The sequence below is a fragment of the Pleuronectes platessa genome, chromosome 10 (genome assembly GCF_947347685.1).
Source record: "Pleuronectes platessa chromosome 10, fPlePla1.1, whole genome shotgun sequence".
NCBI lineage: Eukaryota > Metazoa > Chordata > Actinopteri > Pleuronectiformes > Pleuronectidae > Pleuronectes > Pleuronectes platessa.
Genome location: NC_070635.1, coordinates 9,732,544 through 9,747,867, shown reverse-complemented (window position 1 = coordinate 9,747,867; position 15,324 = coordinate 9,732,544). Strand labels below are relative to the sequence as shown.

The 15,324-nt window shown below is 40.4% G+C and overlaps 1 protein-coding gene and 1 long non-coding RNA gene across 2 annotated transcripts; both read right to left on the bottom strand.

The window, feature by feature from the left end:
• Positions 1 to 1,730: 1,730 nt before the first annotated feature.
• LOC128449977 (glutathione S-transferase kappa 1-like) lies at positions 1,731 to 15,271 on the bottom strand. Its single transcript, XM_053433363.1, is given in 8 exon segments — positions 1,731 to 1,880; positions 12,813 to 12,906; positions 13,002 to 13,016; positions 13,018 to 13,122; positions 13,317 to 13,462; positions 13,618 to 13,746; positions 13,839 to 13,920; positions 14,002 to 15,271. Coding segments are annotated over 8 exon segments (690 nt in total). The 5' UTR covers positions 14,071 to 15,271; the 3' UTR covers positions 1,731 to 1,830.
• Positions 8,688 to 11,069, bottom strand: LOC128449979 (uncharacterized). The gene is made up of 4 exons (XR_008339928.1): positions 10,525 to 11,069; positions 10,221 to 10,352; positions 9,431 to 10,134; positions 8,688 to 9,317 (listed from the first exon to the last, which is right to left on the bottom strand). It is a non-coding gene; the product is annotated as an uncharacterized LOC128449979 (long non-coding RNA).
• Positions 15,272 to 15,324: the final 53 nt, after the last annotated feature.

Sequence of the window (15,324 nt, the reverse complement as noted above, 5' to 3'; positions counted from 1 at the left end):
TCAGCTGTGGATCTCTGCAACTCCTCCAGAGTAACCATGGGCCTCCTGGTTGCTTCTCTGATTAATTTTCTCCTTGTCCGACTCTTCAGTTTGGGTGGACGGCCTCCTCTTGGTAGGTTTGCGGTTGTGCCATATTCTTTCCATTTTCTTATGATGGATTTTATGGTGCTCAGAGAGATGTTCAAAGCTCTGGATATTTTTTTATAACCTAACCCTGCTTCATATTTCTCCACAACTTTATCCCTGACCTTTTTTGGTGAGCTCCTTGGTCTTCATGATGCTGTTTGTTCAGTAATGATCTCCAACAAACTCTGAGTCCGTCACAGAACAGGTGTATTTATACTGAGATTAAATTGCAGACAGGTGGACCCTATTTACTAATTATGTGACTTGCAAATGTGACTTGTGAATGCAATTGGTCGCACCAGATCTTTGTTAGGGGTTTCACAGTAAAGGGAGTGAATACATATGCACTCAACACTTTTCAGATTTTTATTTGTAAATAATTGTGAAATCCATGTAATATTTCCCCCCACTTCCAAATGATGCACTATTTTGTGTTGGTCCATTACATAAACTCACGATGAAATAAATTTTAATCTGTGGTTATACCATGACAAAATTTAGAAAAGTCCAAAGGGGGTGAATACTTATGCAAGGCACTGTATATAATAGACCTGGGGACTTGTTCTTCGGTCCAGCCGTTCCTGGGACATGTCCGGTGAATGCACACAGTCTCCCTCACTTATCTCTATCAATAACGTTGGGTAAAAATCACCCGAACACGTGCCTAGTGAAAAAAACAGGGATGGGAGCAGGGAAAACCTTCTGTGACGTCAGTGAGCAGACTGAAGCTCCCCAAGGACCCACGCCACTCACACAGCAGCAACACAATGAAAATCCCATGACCACACTCGCTCGGGTAAAAAACACCCGACGTTAGTGTTCTAGGGTTAAAATGTCAGGTGAAATTTGAATATGCTTTTACTTCACAACATTTCACATCGTTATTATGATTATTATTATTGTTAGTGGAGTTAAAACAATGTCCATACATGACCCAGTTTAAAATGAAGCACAAAGATATGTTTCTCACAAGGTGCATGGATGAAGAGGGTAATTGACAATCACTAGGTGTTTGCAGGGACAGTGTTTCTTTATTTGGTCACTTAATATTTATTGTTCCTTAGTTTATCTTCCTCTCTTGTTGCTATAAATAATGATTTTGGATATGTAGGTGTATGGGTTTGGAATATTACAACACAAATTTTATTCACACTTCATTATTAACCATTTATAATATATAATATTAAATAATAAGAAATCCTTGTGTGTTAATAGTGTTGGAGAATAGCTATAAAAATGTGCAAATCCCCAAAATGCAATCTTGCCACAAAAATGATATGTTTGTGGTCCCGTGGAGGTCGACTTTGACGATTGTGGAAGGATCCGTCTTTCTTTGGACGAAATAAATAACAGAGTGACCAGGGGGCTGGCCGGCAGACAAACTGACAACCAAACACACACACAAACATTCATGACTGGTTTAGTTTCTCGTGTGTGGTTCAGCCACACAACACATTCACGTACGGAGCCCCTGAAGGGACACAACAAGAAGAACACCAGGAGAAGTCACACTTTTCTAACTGTCACATTTTAAACAGCACAATGGTATGTTACATCATTTACACTATTTATTGGTTATTGAAAATCTGCTGATTGGTTTACAAAGGCACCGCTTACAGAATGTGAATTTTTAAGTCTAAAGGCATCATTACAGACAGATAGATTCCAGAATCTTCGAGCACATGTTTGAAGACAGTTTCCATCTCACAGCTTGGCAGCGGCCTTGTGAGGCACAGGTCCCAGCCACTTCTCTTCTGAAACACAGAATAAAATCAGACAGCTCCAGCTTTAATCACTAATGATGCTGACCAGGGGCGTCGTTAGGCCTGTTTTAGGGGGGCTGAAGCCCCCCTAAAATGTGCTTCAGCCCCCCAAAATAATTATTGTGATTTTTTTTTTTTTTAATTAAACTATTGTTTTACACATGGACAAGTTATTTATAACTCTAACATGCTACATGTCATTTTAAATTGACTTCAGGGCCATGAACATGTCTTCTGATCTGATATTGACCTCAACCATGAATAAATTGAAATAAATGTGTATATATACAGTAAATATATTAATGATAATGACTTGTGTGTGTGTGTGTGCGTGCGTGTGTGTGTATGCATGTGTGTGTACGTGTATGTGTGAGTGTGTGTGTGTGTGTGCATGTGTGTGTGTGCGTGAGTGTGTGTGCGTGTCAGATGGGCGTGGTCAGTGTGATGGGTGGGCCCTCAGATGAGATGATAGTATTATTATTGTATTGTTGTCATAATTAATATATAGATTTGACCAAATGTAAAAATGTTAAGAAACATTGTTTGTCTATGCTCTGCTGTGTTCATATGAATAGTAGCAAACTAAATGAATCACACTGATTTGTTTCACTCCAACACTGTGTTAATTGATCAATGAATCCTGTGTGTATATTCAGAAAGACAGAGGTAGATGTTACTATACTAGTTATTTTTATTCAAAAAGTTTAACATATTTACAACACATCATTAGAGCATTTCAAATATGTACAAAGGGGGACAGGGGAGGGGTTTGTTTTGAGGAGTAGAAAAAGGGTGAGGGCGGGGGCTTCTCCACCTCTTCTCTCTCCTCCAGCTCATCTCGGCCTCCTCCTTTCTGTAGCTCAGTCCCATAGTTGGAGTTTTCTCCTGCTGCAGTTTCGTCTCCTTTTGGCCCTGAAGCAAGCACCTTCTCGTTCTCCTTCTCCATGTTGACCTCCACCTCACTGCTCACTTGTGCAGACTTGCTTCCAGAATTTTAGCCTTGGCCTGACAGTCAGTGAGCTCGGCCAAGCAGTCAACATAGGCCCTGAGGCGAGCATGCCCTTTCTCTACCTCCTTCGTTATGACAACATCTTTGTCTTTCAGCTGGTTTTCCAGCTGCTCCACCTTCTCCGTCAGGGCCTGGATCTCATTCTCCTTCTCCGTCTCCATCTCCCTCTCGGTCTCAGTCTCAATCTTAATCTCCTTCTCCTTCTCCTTCTCCTTCTCCTTCTCCTTCTCCTTCTCCTTCTCCGTCTCCTTCTCCTTCTCCTCCTCCTTCTCCTTCTCCACCGCCATCTTTATGATATCATCTCTGTCTTTAAGATGGTTTTCCAGCCGCCACACCTCCTCCTTAAGAATCAAAATGTTCCTGTTTGCTCGGAGGATTTCGACATTGTAGATCGTCACAAGTTTCTCCTTCTCCTTGTCCTTGTACTTCTCCTTCTCTTTCTCCTTCTCTTTCTCCTTCTCCTTCTCCTTCTCCTTCTTCTCCTCCTTCTCTTTCTCCTTCTCTTTCTCTTTCTCCTTCTCTTTCTCTTTCTCTTTCTCTTTCTCTTTCTCCTTCTCCTTCTCCTTCTCCTTCTCTTTCTCCTTCTCCTTCTCCTTCTCTTTCTCTTTCTCTTTCTCCTTCTCTTTCTCCTTCTCCTTCTCCTTCTCTTTCTCCTTCTCCTTCTCCTTCTCCTTCTCTGACTTCTCCTTCTCCACCTCCACCTCCACCTCCATCTCACTGCTACATCCTGTATCAGGCTGGGGTCGCTCCTGGTGCAGCCTTGCTTCCATAAGCTTAACCTTGGCCTGACAGTCAGTTAGCTCAGCAAGGCAGTCGAGATAGGCCCTGAGGCGAGCGCGCCGTTTCTTCACCTCCTTCGCTATGACAACATCTTTCTCTTTCAGCTGGTTTTCCAGCTGCTCCACCTTCTCCGTCAGGGCCTGGATCTCATTCTCCTTCTCGGTCTCGGTCTCAATCTCCTTCCTCTTCTCCTTCTCCTTCTCCTTCTCCTTCTCTTTCTCCTTCTCTTTCTCCTTCTCCTTCTCCTTCTCCTTCTCCACCGCCATCTTTATGAACTCATCTCTGTCTTGAAGCTGGTCTTGCAGCTGCCACACCTCCTCCTTAAGAGCATTGATCTTCCTGTAGGCTGTGAGGAGTTCGTCATTGAGGATCTTCAGAATATCTGGTTTCTCCATGGTTTACCACAGAGAGTATATCTATCTTTTGAAGAAGCTGTTGGATGAGTTGATGCACTATTTTCCGAAGAAGTTTCTGCTCTTGTCTGGAACTTGAAGTCAAAAGGCTTTATGTCTGCAGGTGACAGGATGAAATAGTGTGTAAGATTTAGGTGAATTTGATCAATCAAACATTCAATATAAAACAATTGACACAGATAGAGAGACACACGCAGAGAGAGAGAGAGAGAGAGAGACAGACTGGCTGGTTTAAGCGAGAGATTGAGATTGAGAGAGAGAGAGAGAGAGAGAGAGAGAGAGAGAGAGAGAGAGAGAGAGAGACTCCCCTCCTGCTAGTGTGTATCTGGTTGCCATGGAAACTCAACTGAATGCAACTGCTCTCTCCTCACTGGGAAGAGAGAAATCTAAACTCTGAGTGCACCACTCAAACAACTATAATTCAGAAACTATAAGTCCTATCTGTGAAATAAAGACATCGGGAGAATTCCAAGACTTTGCCGGACACACAGATATATTTGAAATTTGTGAGAGTAAAAAAATGGGACCGTGTGAGCAAGTTATGCAAGTTGATGCTCCTTCCAGAAAAGTTTTCTCTGAAATAACATTAGACCCAATAGAGAGGGATTGTTTTTTTCCTTAAAGGAGCTACACACCTCATGTAATGTGCTCCTAGCATTAACTTAAGCTTCCGTCAACTTGTCCTTCAACACATTCAAACTACACATTAACCAAAAAATCACCAGTAAATTTTTTGGGGAAATAAAACTTCCCTCATCAATCACCATGGCACCAAGCCCCTTTGATTTGAATTTGAATCTGAATTTGATTGGCAGTGATGGAAGCTGTTGTTTTTTTACTTTATCTTAAATACTAAAGTTAAACACCAAGGTTAATCTTCCCAATGTTACAAAACACATCGTTTGGTAGAATAAGATGTGAAATGGGAACATTTCCTGGTGCTACAGGTGTTTTGTCCACAATGCCTCGCTCTGCCTGGCCTCGGTGACCTAACGCTACTTAGCATCACGTTAACACATATCACTCATTAAGATAAGCAGCAGAAAACACAAAAGAAGCCAGCAACAATATTTTCACATTTGTCATAAAAGCAACAGAAAACCGCACATTATCAACATGTAACAGCAGAAGCTTCATATTATACAGTGGTTTAATTTCCAACTTGAATAATGAGCCTGAATTGTATTGGTTAGCATGCTGGGTAAACACAGAGAGAGGGTGAGACATGACTTACCTCAGTCAAGGTCAGAGTGCAATAGCAGCTGTCTTAAAATTTAACAGTATTTAAAGCAATCAACAGCCAATCAGAGGTCTCCTATCAAAATACCAACTATGATGCTGTTCATCAAAGCATCAAAGGAGGTATTGAGAGAGTGTCCCTGTTATACTGTCAATCAAAATAATCTTCTATTTCAAATCTTAGCATCTGGTTGCTATGGTGATATAACCACCTACTGATGAGGAAGTTTTGCGATCATTTATTTCTGTAAATAAATTTGTTTCATTTTGGTGGACTTTTAATTGCGTCATTCTTGCAGCATCTGATCTTTAATTTTTTTAATGGCTCCTTTCTTATCACCTTCTTGTCTTAGTATTTATATATATATATATATATATATATATATATATATATATACATATTATATATATTATATATATATATATATACAATATATATTTACATATATGTTTATATACATTAACATATGCATGTAATAAATGAAACAAAATACATTGTTCATTTCGTCGTGTAACCAGGGGTGGACTGGCCATCTGGCATACCGGGCATCGTCCCGGTGGGCCGTTGACCCAATGTGGGCCGGTCTGGTCCGCTCTGTTTTTTTTTGGTTTTTTTTGTTTTTTTTTCTCTTCTTCCTCTCTAAATTCCCTCCAATTGGGCCGGCCAATTGGCTACAGAGGGCTAGCAGTGTGTTGCCAGCATCGACACATATTATTGGTCTATTGTTTGTCATTGTCAATCAATCATGGGCTGACAGGCTCAGAGAGCCCTGACAGTGCTGTCAATCACAACACAAACCAGGATGGGGCGGGACCTCATGGCATTGGCGGGGGGAGTCGAGGGACGGGCTGCTGCTGAGACAGAAACTTAAAATGGATAATAAGAGTAAAAAGTGCCCGGGTGGCGATGAGAAGCATCGGGAAAAAAATCTGAAGTCTCTGGAGGTGGAGGCTGCTACATGTGCCAAACTGACGGACCTGTTTGGTGCCGGGTTCACCAGCCCAGCAGCAGCAGGTGCGCCGGGAGACGAGCGAGGAGGACTCGACAATGATGAGCGAGTGGAGGCAGACGTAGTAAGTAAGGTTGGCCTGGGGCTGGCTAGGCTACATTTTTGAGACATGTCCAAAACAAAGTAGAAAACGTTTTTGATTTTGTTTTAATATGCCGAATTGTGCTATTATGGGTTATTATTGTTCAGATCATTTAGCTAAGCTAGCTAAGAGCTGCTAACGTCGTTTACTGTTGCCATAGCTGAGCTGTAAATAGAGATGCAGAATCAAGCTGTATTGAAAACAGAATACAAGTAAACCTATAGTGAATAATTAGTTTAATTTGAAATATTTGCCATTGAATTTATTGTAATCTTTTAATTCATTTATTGCTTACTGAGGTGATAACTATTTAATAGGTATAATTTGTGTGTAAATGTTCCACTGATAAGGTGAGAAATATTTATTATTATTGTTATTATCACACAAGTTTTATTGTGCTTATGTGTTGATCCTTAATGGTGTGATCATGTACACTAAATGATCAATTATTCTCCATTACAGGTTGTTGTGATATATTTGAGGAGTCGTTCTCCCTCTGTTTTAAATGTGGACATTTGGGACCACTGTTAGAATTTGGTAAGTTTATCATGTATTTTTTAATATATAAATTCATACTTCATAATTATAATAATTTTCAAAAGGTTTTTAAAAAAAAAACACACATCCAAAAAGTTCTCAACTCTAGGTGCAGGACAGAGGAAAACATTTTCTTTATTTTTCAGACATTATAATGTATCCATGTCCTTCTCAGGTTGACCACTTGACATGTGAGAGCCTGAGGAGTTGTTCCCCCTCTGTCCATGTTCGAGGACTTGCTCTCTGTCTGCCTCCACTCTCTGCCTTCACTGTACCAAAGTTTGTCTGTTGAGTCTCCTCTAGTCTGGTGAGTTTATCATTTTTTATGTTTTATGAAATCATACTTAATTTGTGATGATTAGAGACATTATAATGTATCCATGTCCTTCTCAGGTTGACCACTTGACATGTGAGAGCCTGAGGAGTTGTTTTCCAGACACAGGTAGAGCTGGCAGGGGCGTCACCCTGGGCCTGCCCTTTTGGGCTGGGTTTCAGCTGCAGATCTAAAGGCTGCTTCCAGGGGCATGGGGCCCTCAGCCTTTGTTTTTCTTAGCTTCTGCACCTTACAACATACATCACACCTTATTTTCACACATCCAAACACTGTTAACACCACTGATGCGTAACATATTTACACATCCCACTACGTAGTTAGAGCTATCTTGATTTGGAGTTAAATAAATTTACTTTTGGCTTGAGAGGTTTGTGTGTGGCCTCCCTTCTTGTTGCCATCTTTGAGATAGGTGGTAACAGTAGTATGCATGAGAGAAGACGCCCCGAGATTTGTGGACTTCTATGTGGTGTCCGGCCCGCTGATAATGTAGTGGGCTGGTCTGGACAGACAATGCCAGGGCTGAATTTTTGTCCCAGTCCACCCCTGCGTGTAACTCTTAGCCGCAGTATTTCATCACAAACGAACATGTGAACATTATACAACCCAGGATATTTCCAAACAAAATTCAGACTTAAATAGTTTAAATTTATTTTACCAAGAGGTTCATGTCACACTGTATGGAGAATATTTAAGATAAGACGATTTTCTACAACCACAAATTCCATTGCACAAGTGTTTTGCAGCAGAAAATACCTTCATAGGTGTCTATGGATGAGAGTAATTCAACTCAGAGCTCAAACAAAACCTAAAGAATCACGGAGACGGATGACCAATTACAATACATATGATTAACTGGATATGAAATGACTTCTACAAGAGGATATGACATTTTGATCATTTTGCGCAGCCCTAGTTTTCATTGAAATGCTTGTTCTCTCACATGAAAATACTTTGTTCTTTAAAATGCACAACAATGTTTGTCAGTAGGACTTCCTGATATCTTCCTCAACGATGAATGGACACACATTCTGTTCATCCACCGACTGCCCTACCTTACACATGGCATGACAGTATGATTTTGAAGGTCAGATTTCAAAAACATCTCAGAGTTAATTTTTACTGTTTTAGATTCTTAGTACTGGAGATTCTTAACATCTTTCTGTCTAAAGTTGATTTTAGGTCTATTTAAGAAGACGTGTACTGTTTGTAGTGATCTATTAATGCAAAATGCAACAAATTGGTAGCTAACATGGTCTATCAATGAGGCCTAACTGGTTTGACCGCTGTAGAGGCTGTTGGAATATATGAACTTCATTTGTTTGGTTAATCTTTATAGTTATTTCTAGTTTCTTGGTAGTTGTTTGTTCTGCCTTAAAAGATATCAAACAAGCACGACGATTTCCATGACTTTTATAACTTCAGACGACAAGAAATAGCAAATAACGATTCAAAGGGAGCAAACAACATGGAACCTCGAACAAACACAGGAGAAATGATACATGTAAAATGATTTAGAACAGTCAATTATATTAATGATTAGATAATAAGATATAACAAATACGATTCTTAGTTTCAAAATGTACTCAAAGGAGAGACGTTTAAATGTGCAAGAGTATTGACATTGACAAATGTGACAACTGAAACAATAACATTTGTATTGGAAGCTATCAAATCTGCACCATCAGCAAATGTAGTCATCCTTATAAATCCTAAACATCTCATTTAATTCAATTCAAAAATATATCAGGCAGCACTATTTTGACATGTGACCATCAAATACTACAAATTGCAGCACTGACTGAGCTTTCTCATAGGTTTGACCCAATAGTTAAGTCTCTGGGCTTCAGAAGAGAGTTTCCCTTTAAGTGCCACAATAAGAATCCTTTTCCAACAGTTTGGACATCTCCATCCAGGACAGGTCCCACTGCACCTCCGTCACATCCAACTTGGTGGCAGGGAGCACCCCTGCTGGAACTTCCTGTTTGGAAACTGGCCAGCAGCTCCAAGTGCAGAACTTCTGGTACCTTCAGGAAAATACAACAGACAGTGAATCATTTACTTCACCACCTGTTGGGCTTGTCGTTCATGCAGTAGAAAGTAGGAAGTCAAGACGGATGAAGATTTTATAAATACTAACCTGTAGTGATAAACGAGCCAAACAGTCAAAGGAATGACGATCAGTAGTAGAACCCCACATGAAGCAATGATCCATTTCCAGGAACCTGATCAAGACGACATAATACTTGTTTAAATAAATAAAACTGTTATAATAACAACAACAATTGGATTTCCAATCAACTTGGCAGACAGATGTAGTAAGTGTCAGGAAAGGGCCCACTGTATTTTGGTATTAAGCCGATCCAGTCATTTTTTAACTCTTTCTTTAACATTGTGCTTTTGTGTAGACCAGCCCACTACATTATCAACGGACACCACATAGAAGTCCACAAATCTCGCGGCGTCTTCTCTCATGCATACTACTGTTACCACCTAGCCCATATTTTGCAGCAAGAAGGGAGGCCACACACAAACCTCTCAAGCCAAAAGTAAATTTATTTAACTCCAAATCAAGATAGCTCTAACTACGTAGTGGGATGTGTAAAATATGTTACGCATCAGTGGTGTTAACAGTGTTCGGATGTGTGAAAATAAGGTGTGATGTATGTTGTAAAGTGCAGAAGCAAAGAAAAACAAAGGCTGAGGGCCCCATGCCCCTGGAAGCAGCCTTTAGATCTGCAGCTGAAGCCCAGCCCAAAAGGGCAGGCCCAGGGTGACGCCCCTGCCAGCTCTACCTGTGTCTGGAAAACAACTCCTCAGGCTCTCACATGTCAAGTGGTCAACCTGAGAAGGACATGGATACATTATAATGTCTCTAATCATCACAAATTAAGTATGATTTCATAAAACATAAAAAACTATAAACTCACCAGACTAGAGGAGACTCAACAGACAAACGTTGGTACAGTGAAGGCAGAGAGTGGAGACAGACAGAGAGCAAGTCCTCGAACATGGACAGAGGGGGAACAACTCCTCAGGCGCTCACATGTCAAGTGGTCAACCTGAGAAGGACATGGATACATTATAATGTCTGAAAAATAAAGAAAATGTTTTCCTCTGTCCTGCACCTAGAGTTGAGAACTTTTTGGATGTGTGATTCTTTTAAAACCTTTTGAAAATTATTATAATTATGAAGTATGAATTTATATATTAAAAAATACATGATAAACTTACCAAATTCTAACAGTGGTCCCAAATGTCCACATATAAAACAGAGGGAGAACGACTCCTCAAATATATCACAACAACCTGTAACGGAGAATAATTGATCATTTAGTGTACATGATCACACCATTAAGGATCAACACATAAGCACAATAAAACTTGTGTGATAATAACAATAATAATAAATATTTCTCACCTTATCAGTGGAACATTTACACACAAATTATACCTATTAAATAGTTATCACCTCAGTAAACAATAAATGAATTAAAAGATTACAATAAATTCAATGGCAAATATTTCAAATTAAACTAATTATTCACTATAGGTTTACTTGTATTCTGTTTTCAATACAGCTTGATTCTGCATCTCTATTTACAGCTCAGCTATGGCAACAGTAAACGACGTTAGCAGCTCTTAGCTAGCTTAGCTAAATGATCTGAACAATAATAACCCATAATAGCACAATTCGGCATATTAAAACAAAATCAAAAACGTTTTCTACTTTGTTTTGGACATGTCTCAAAAATGTAGCCTAGCCAGCCCCAGGCCAACGTTCCTTACCATGTCTGCCTCCACTCGCTCATCATTGTCGAGTCCTCCTCGCTCGTCTCCCGGCGCACCTGCTGCTGCTGGGCTGGTGAACCCGGCACCAAACAGGTCCGTCAGTTTGGCACATGTAGCAGCCTCCACCTCCAGAGACTTCAGCCTTTTTTCCGATGCTTCTCAGCGCCACCCGGTCGTTTTTTACTCTTATTATCCATTTTAAGTTTCTGTCTCAGCAGCAGCCCGTGAGGTCCCGCCCCACCCTGGTTTGTGTTGTGATTGACAGCACTGTCAGGGCTCTCTGAGCCTGTCAGCCCATGATTGATTGACAATGACAAACAATAGACCAATAATATGTGTCGATGCTGGCAACACACTGCCAGCCCTCTGTAGCCAATTGGCCGGCCCAATTGGAGGGAATTTAGAGAGGAAGAAGAGAAAAAAAAACAACAAAAAAAACATAGCGGACCAGACCGGCCCACATTGGGTCAACGGCCCACCGGGACGATGCCCGGTATAACAGATGGCCAGTCCACCCCTGCTGCTGGGCCTTGGTGAATATGCGCTCTACTGAGTCCCATTGTAGTTTCTTTCATCTCATTAGATCCTGAGGGATCTTCCTGATGAAATTAGACCTTGATGAAAAGACAGAGCAGGAGGAGAACCAGACAACCAAAAGGCTTCACTCAATAATGAAAAATGTGTTGATTAATATTGAGTATTTCCTCCAAAACAAGTAGATGTATATGAATAAGAAAAATAACAGTGGAGGCTGGAGTCTCCTCTGATGTGAAGTTTCCTAAAAGAAACAACAGTTGATATGTGACACTGATCCACTTCTATAGAACACACAGCAGAGTGATGATGTTCAGCTGACCTCTGTTCGGTCTCACTGATAACCAGCTCTCTGGACTCTGCAGCTGTCTGACGCACACCTGTAGAAGCCTTCATCTTCCCGTGTCACATTCTTAAGAGTCATCTTTATGACTCGGTCTGAACCGGACGAACTGTTAGAGTCAATCAATGCTCTGTTTTTAAAGAAGCTGGTTTGTTTGTGTTTGCCGCTCTGATGCTGATAACACAAGGTGACATCGTCATCCGTAAACACAGGGGAGGCTTGGGTCTTCAGAATTATGTCGCCATCTGTGGAAGAAAAATAGAAGGCAAAATTGAACTCCTACTTCTTTTAGCCCCTAAGGATGCTGAATTTTTGCGGGCGCAAACATTCAGCATCCTTAGGGGCTAAGCCCCCCCTTTCTTTCAAACCTAGAAACGCCCCTGATGCTGACCTCCACTGTGTCTAAAGTACAGACTGTAAATAAACATGGACGACATGACGGCTCTCCAAAGGCACCTCAATCGCCATCTGGTGGCTAACTGCAGAATAGGGGATAAACACTGTCTCCTCCATGTAAGTGGATGGGACATGGGCCAAACTAAAAGGTACAATTACAAGTTACAAATATTTATTTCTTAAAGAACATAATTGTTGGTATTTCTTATCCCACTGATGTATCTTTGAATGTACATTTTTTCCTTTAAGTTTACTTAATCAGCTGATCCTATAATAATGTAGTGCAAGCAATATATGAAGATCTTGCATTTATGTCCTTCTCTTATCAAGGGTGACAAACAGCAAGTTCAACAGTAGATTAAGACTGTGTCAAATGTCAGTTTAATCTTTATCATTTCAGTTTTACATATAGTTTTTGTTGGTTTGTGAAAGATGCGGAGTACAACAGTATTCTCACCGAGGCTGTGGGCCATGAGCTCAAACCGGTCAGATCCAAAATACATCTCTGGTTTTCCATCAATATGACACACCATCATGGGTAAGCCGATCGACTGGGGGGGAAACAATAGGACATATTTTGTTTGTTACATTCAAACATCTTGTGCGTCTTGCCTGAATCCAGAAGAGGAGCTGAGGGACAACTGACCTTATAGTCAAGTAAGTGCATCCAGCGTTGTGCTTTTCAGCTTGTCTTTAATCTCCTTGGTGTTGTACGACTCCATCGCTGATTTAATATCATCATCAGACAGACCTGCTTTCTTTGCTGCCTGCAAGAAGAAAAGGCGACAGGTAAAATCCATCCATCCATTATCTATACGGTTCATCCTTTGAGGGTCACATGTGGGCAGGAGCCAATCCCATCTGACACTGGACGAGAGGCAGGGCACCACGTGCTATGACAAAGCTCAATAAATAGTGCTGCCTTTTCTTTTTAAATGCAACAAGGATGAATAAATGGTACCTCAGACAGTGAAGCAGGTTCAGTGATGTCTTTGTCCTGACTCCAGATTCGTCTCCACAGCTCCCGGGAAACCTGCTCCACCTGTTTGTCTCCATCCTTTTCCCTCTTTTGTACTGCTGTCACGAATCGCATTGCAGACAAGGAACCTGAGAGAAGAAAACACAAGTCCCTGAATTTGACTGGTAGCCAAGGCTAAAAACTATGGGCAAACAACAGGAAACAATCCACACAGACAAATCCACCCATTTTCACATCAATACACAGTACTATATAGATTTCATCAGATCCTGCTTGTAAGTACCTTTTTTGTAAATGGCCTCAGTGGGGTCTGATGGAAAGCTCAGGGGAACCTCAAAGTGATTTGAAAAGCGCTGCAGATCGTGTGTCATGTACACAGATTTATCTGGAACCATACCAGGAGACCTAATGCCTGTTATGATAGATAAACAGGGTATAAATAACGATAGTAATGAGAAGGTCACAACAATAATAATGTGAAAATGCAACATGCTGTGGGGAGACCTGATCCCTGCATGACGCCGCCCAGTAAAGCAGGACGCAGTTTCACCTCCACGTTCCACACAGTTCTGTAGTGACACATGAGCTGTGAAGACAAACCACCGGAGTTATTATCTTAGTTAAAACCAAAGTCTGTGACTCAGACTTTATATAAAAACACCCAAACCTCAAAGCCGAGCCAAGAGTATGGGGAGACCACATCGTAGAACAACTCGATCACTTTCTTGGATGACATCTTCAGATCTCACTTCTGTCCACAGAGACGCTTCGCTTTAATGTAAGACAAGGCCGTGTTACTTATAAAGCACGTTCCACACACACAGGATAGATTCAAGCTGCTGTAGAGACATTCAAAAAGATACTTTATAAAGATCCAAGATAACTTTTTGAAGTAACAGTTTGAAACTAAACTAATGGAAGATTCAAAAGAACAAAAAGGGTAAAAGGAATAAAAAGGACTAATCCGTACGAAAATTTAAACCTCAAGTCAAATTCTTAATTTTATAAAAAATGAAATAGAATAAGATACAGTGATGGTTTGACCTTTTACAATAGTAAGAGGACGTTGGGTGAAACATTTAGCTCAACAATTAACATTTAGCTCAACACATTATTAAATATAAGTGTAGAGATTATGTAACGTGTTAATTAATGACCCAGCGAAAAGGATCAGAGAAGTCAGAACCCTAATCAAAGTTCATCTCACCTGCCCGCTGCCGTGCTCGGTGTGAATCCAGGGGAACACTTCAACACAAATCCCTCCAGATGGTTTTAACGGACTCGACCTCACACTGTAGTTACTCAGTGTTGAGTTGACAACAGGTTTTGTGTGAGTGTCATGAAGCTCAAGCCTCCACAGCGCTGCTCCTGTGATCGGCCCTCAGGCTACCTGCCAATGTTCTTCACCCTACTGAGGCAGGCTGTAGGTGTATTTTCCAGTATTGCCTTTCACTTCGTTATTATTATTATTATTAGTGTTATTATTATTATTAGTGGAGTTAAAACAATGTCCAAACATGACCCAGTTTAAAATAAAGCACAAAGATATGTTGCTCACAAGGTGCAGGGATGAAGAAGGGAGTTGACAATCACTAGGTGTTTGCAGAGACACTGTTTCTTTATTTGGTCACTTAATATTTATTGTTCCTTAGTTTATCTTCCTCTTTTTTTGCTATAAATAATGATTTTGAATATGTAGGTGTATGAGTTTGGACAAAATGTATATTTATATATAGCATTTATTTTACTATCATTAACTCCAAATAATAGAAATTGGATTTATTATTAATTATTAATTAATGGACTAATGGAGAAGGGGTGAGATTAAATCCATTTGTACTTATTCTCACTCCTTTTTGAATATGTAAATTGCATCATAATAATGAATTTTCCTCAGTGGAACTTGTATCTTGTTCTTTTCTCATGTGAGCGATTGCTCTGGAGCTGTGTTACAAATTGATCTTTTTCCTTCTAACATGTTGGTTCATCA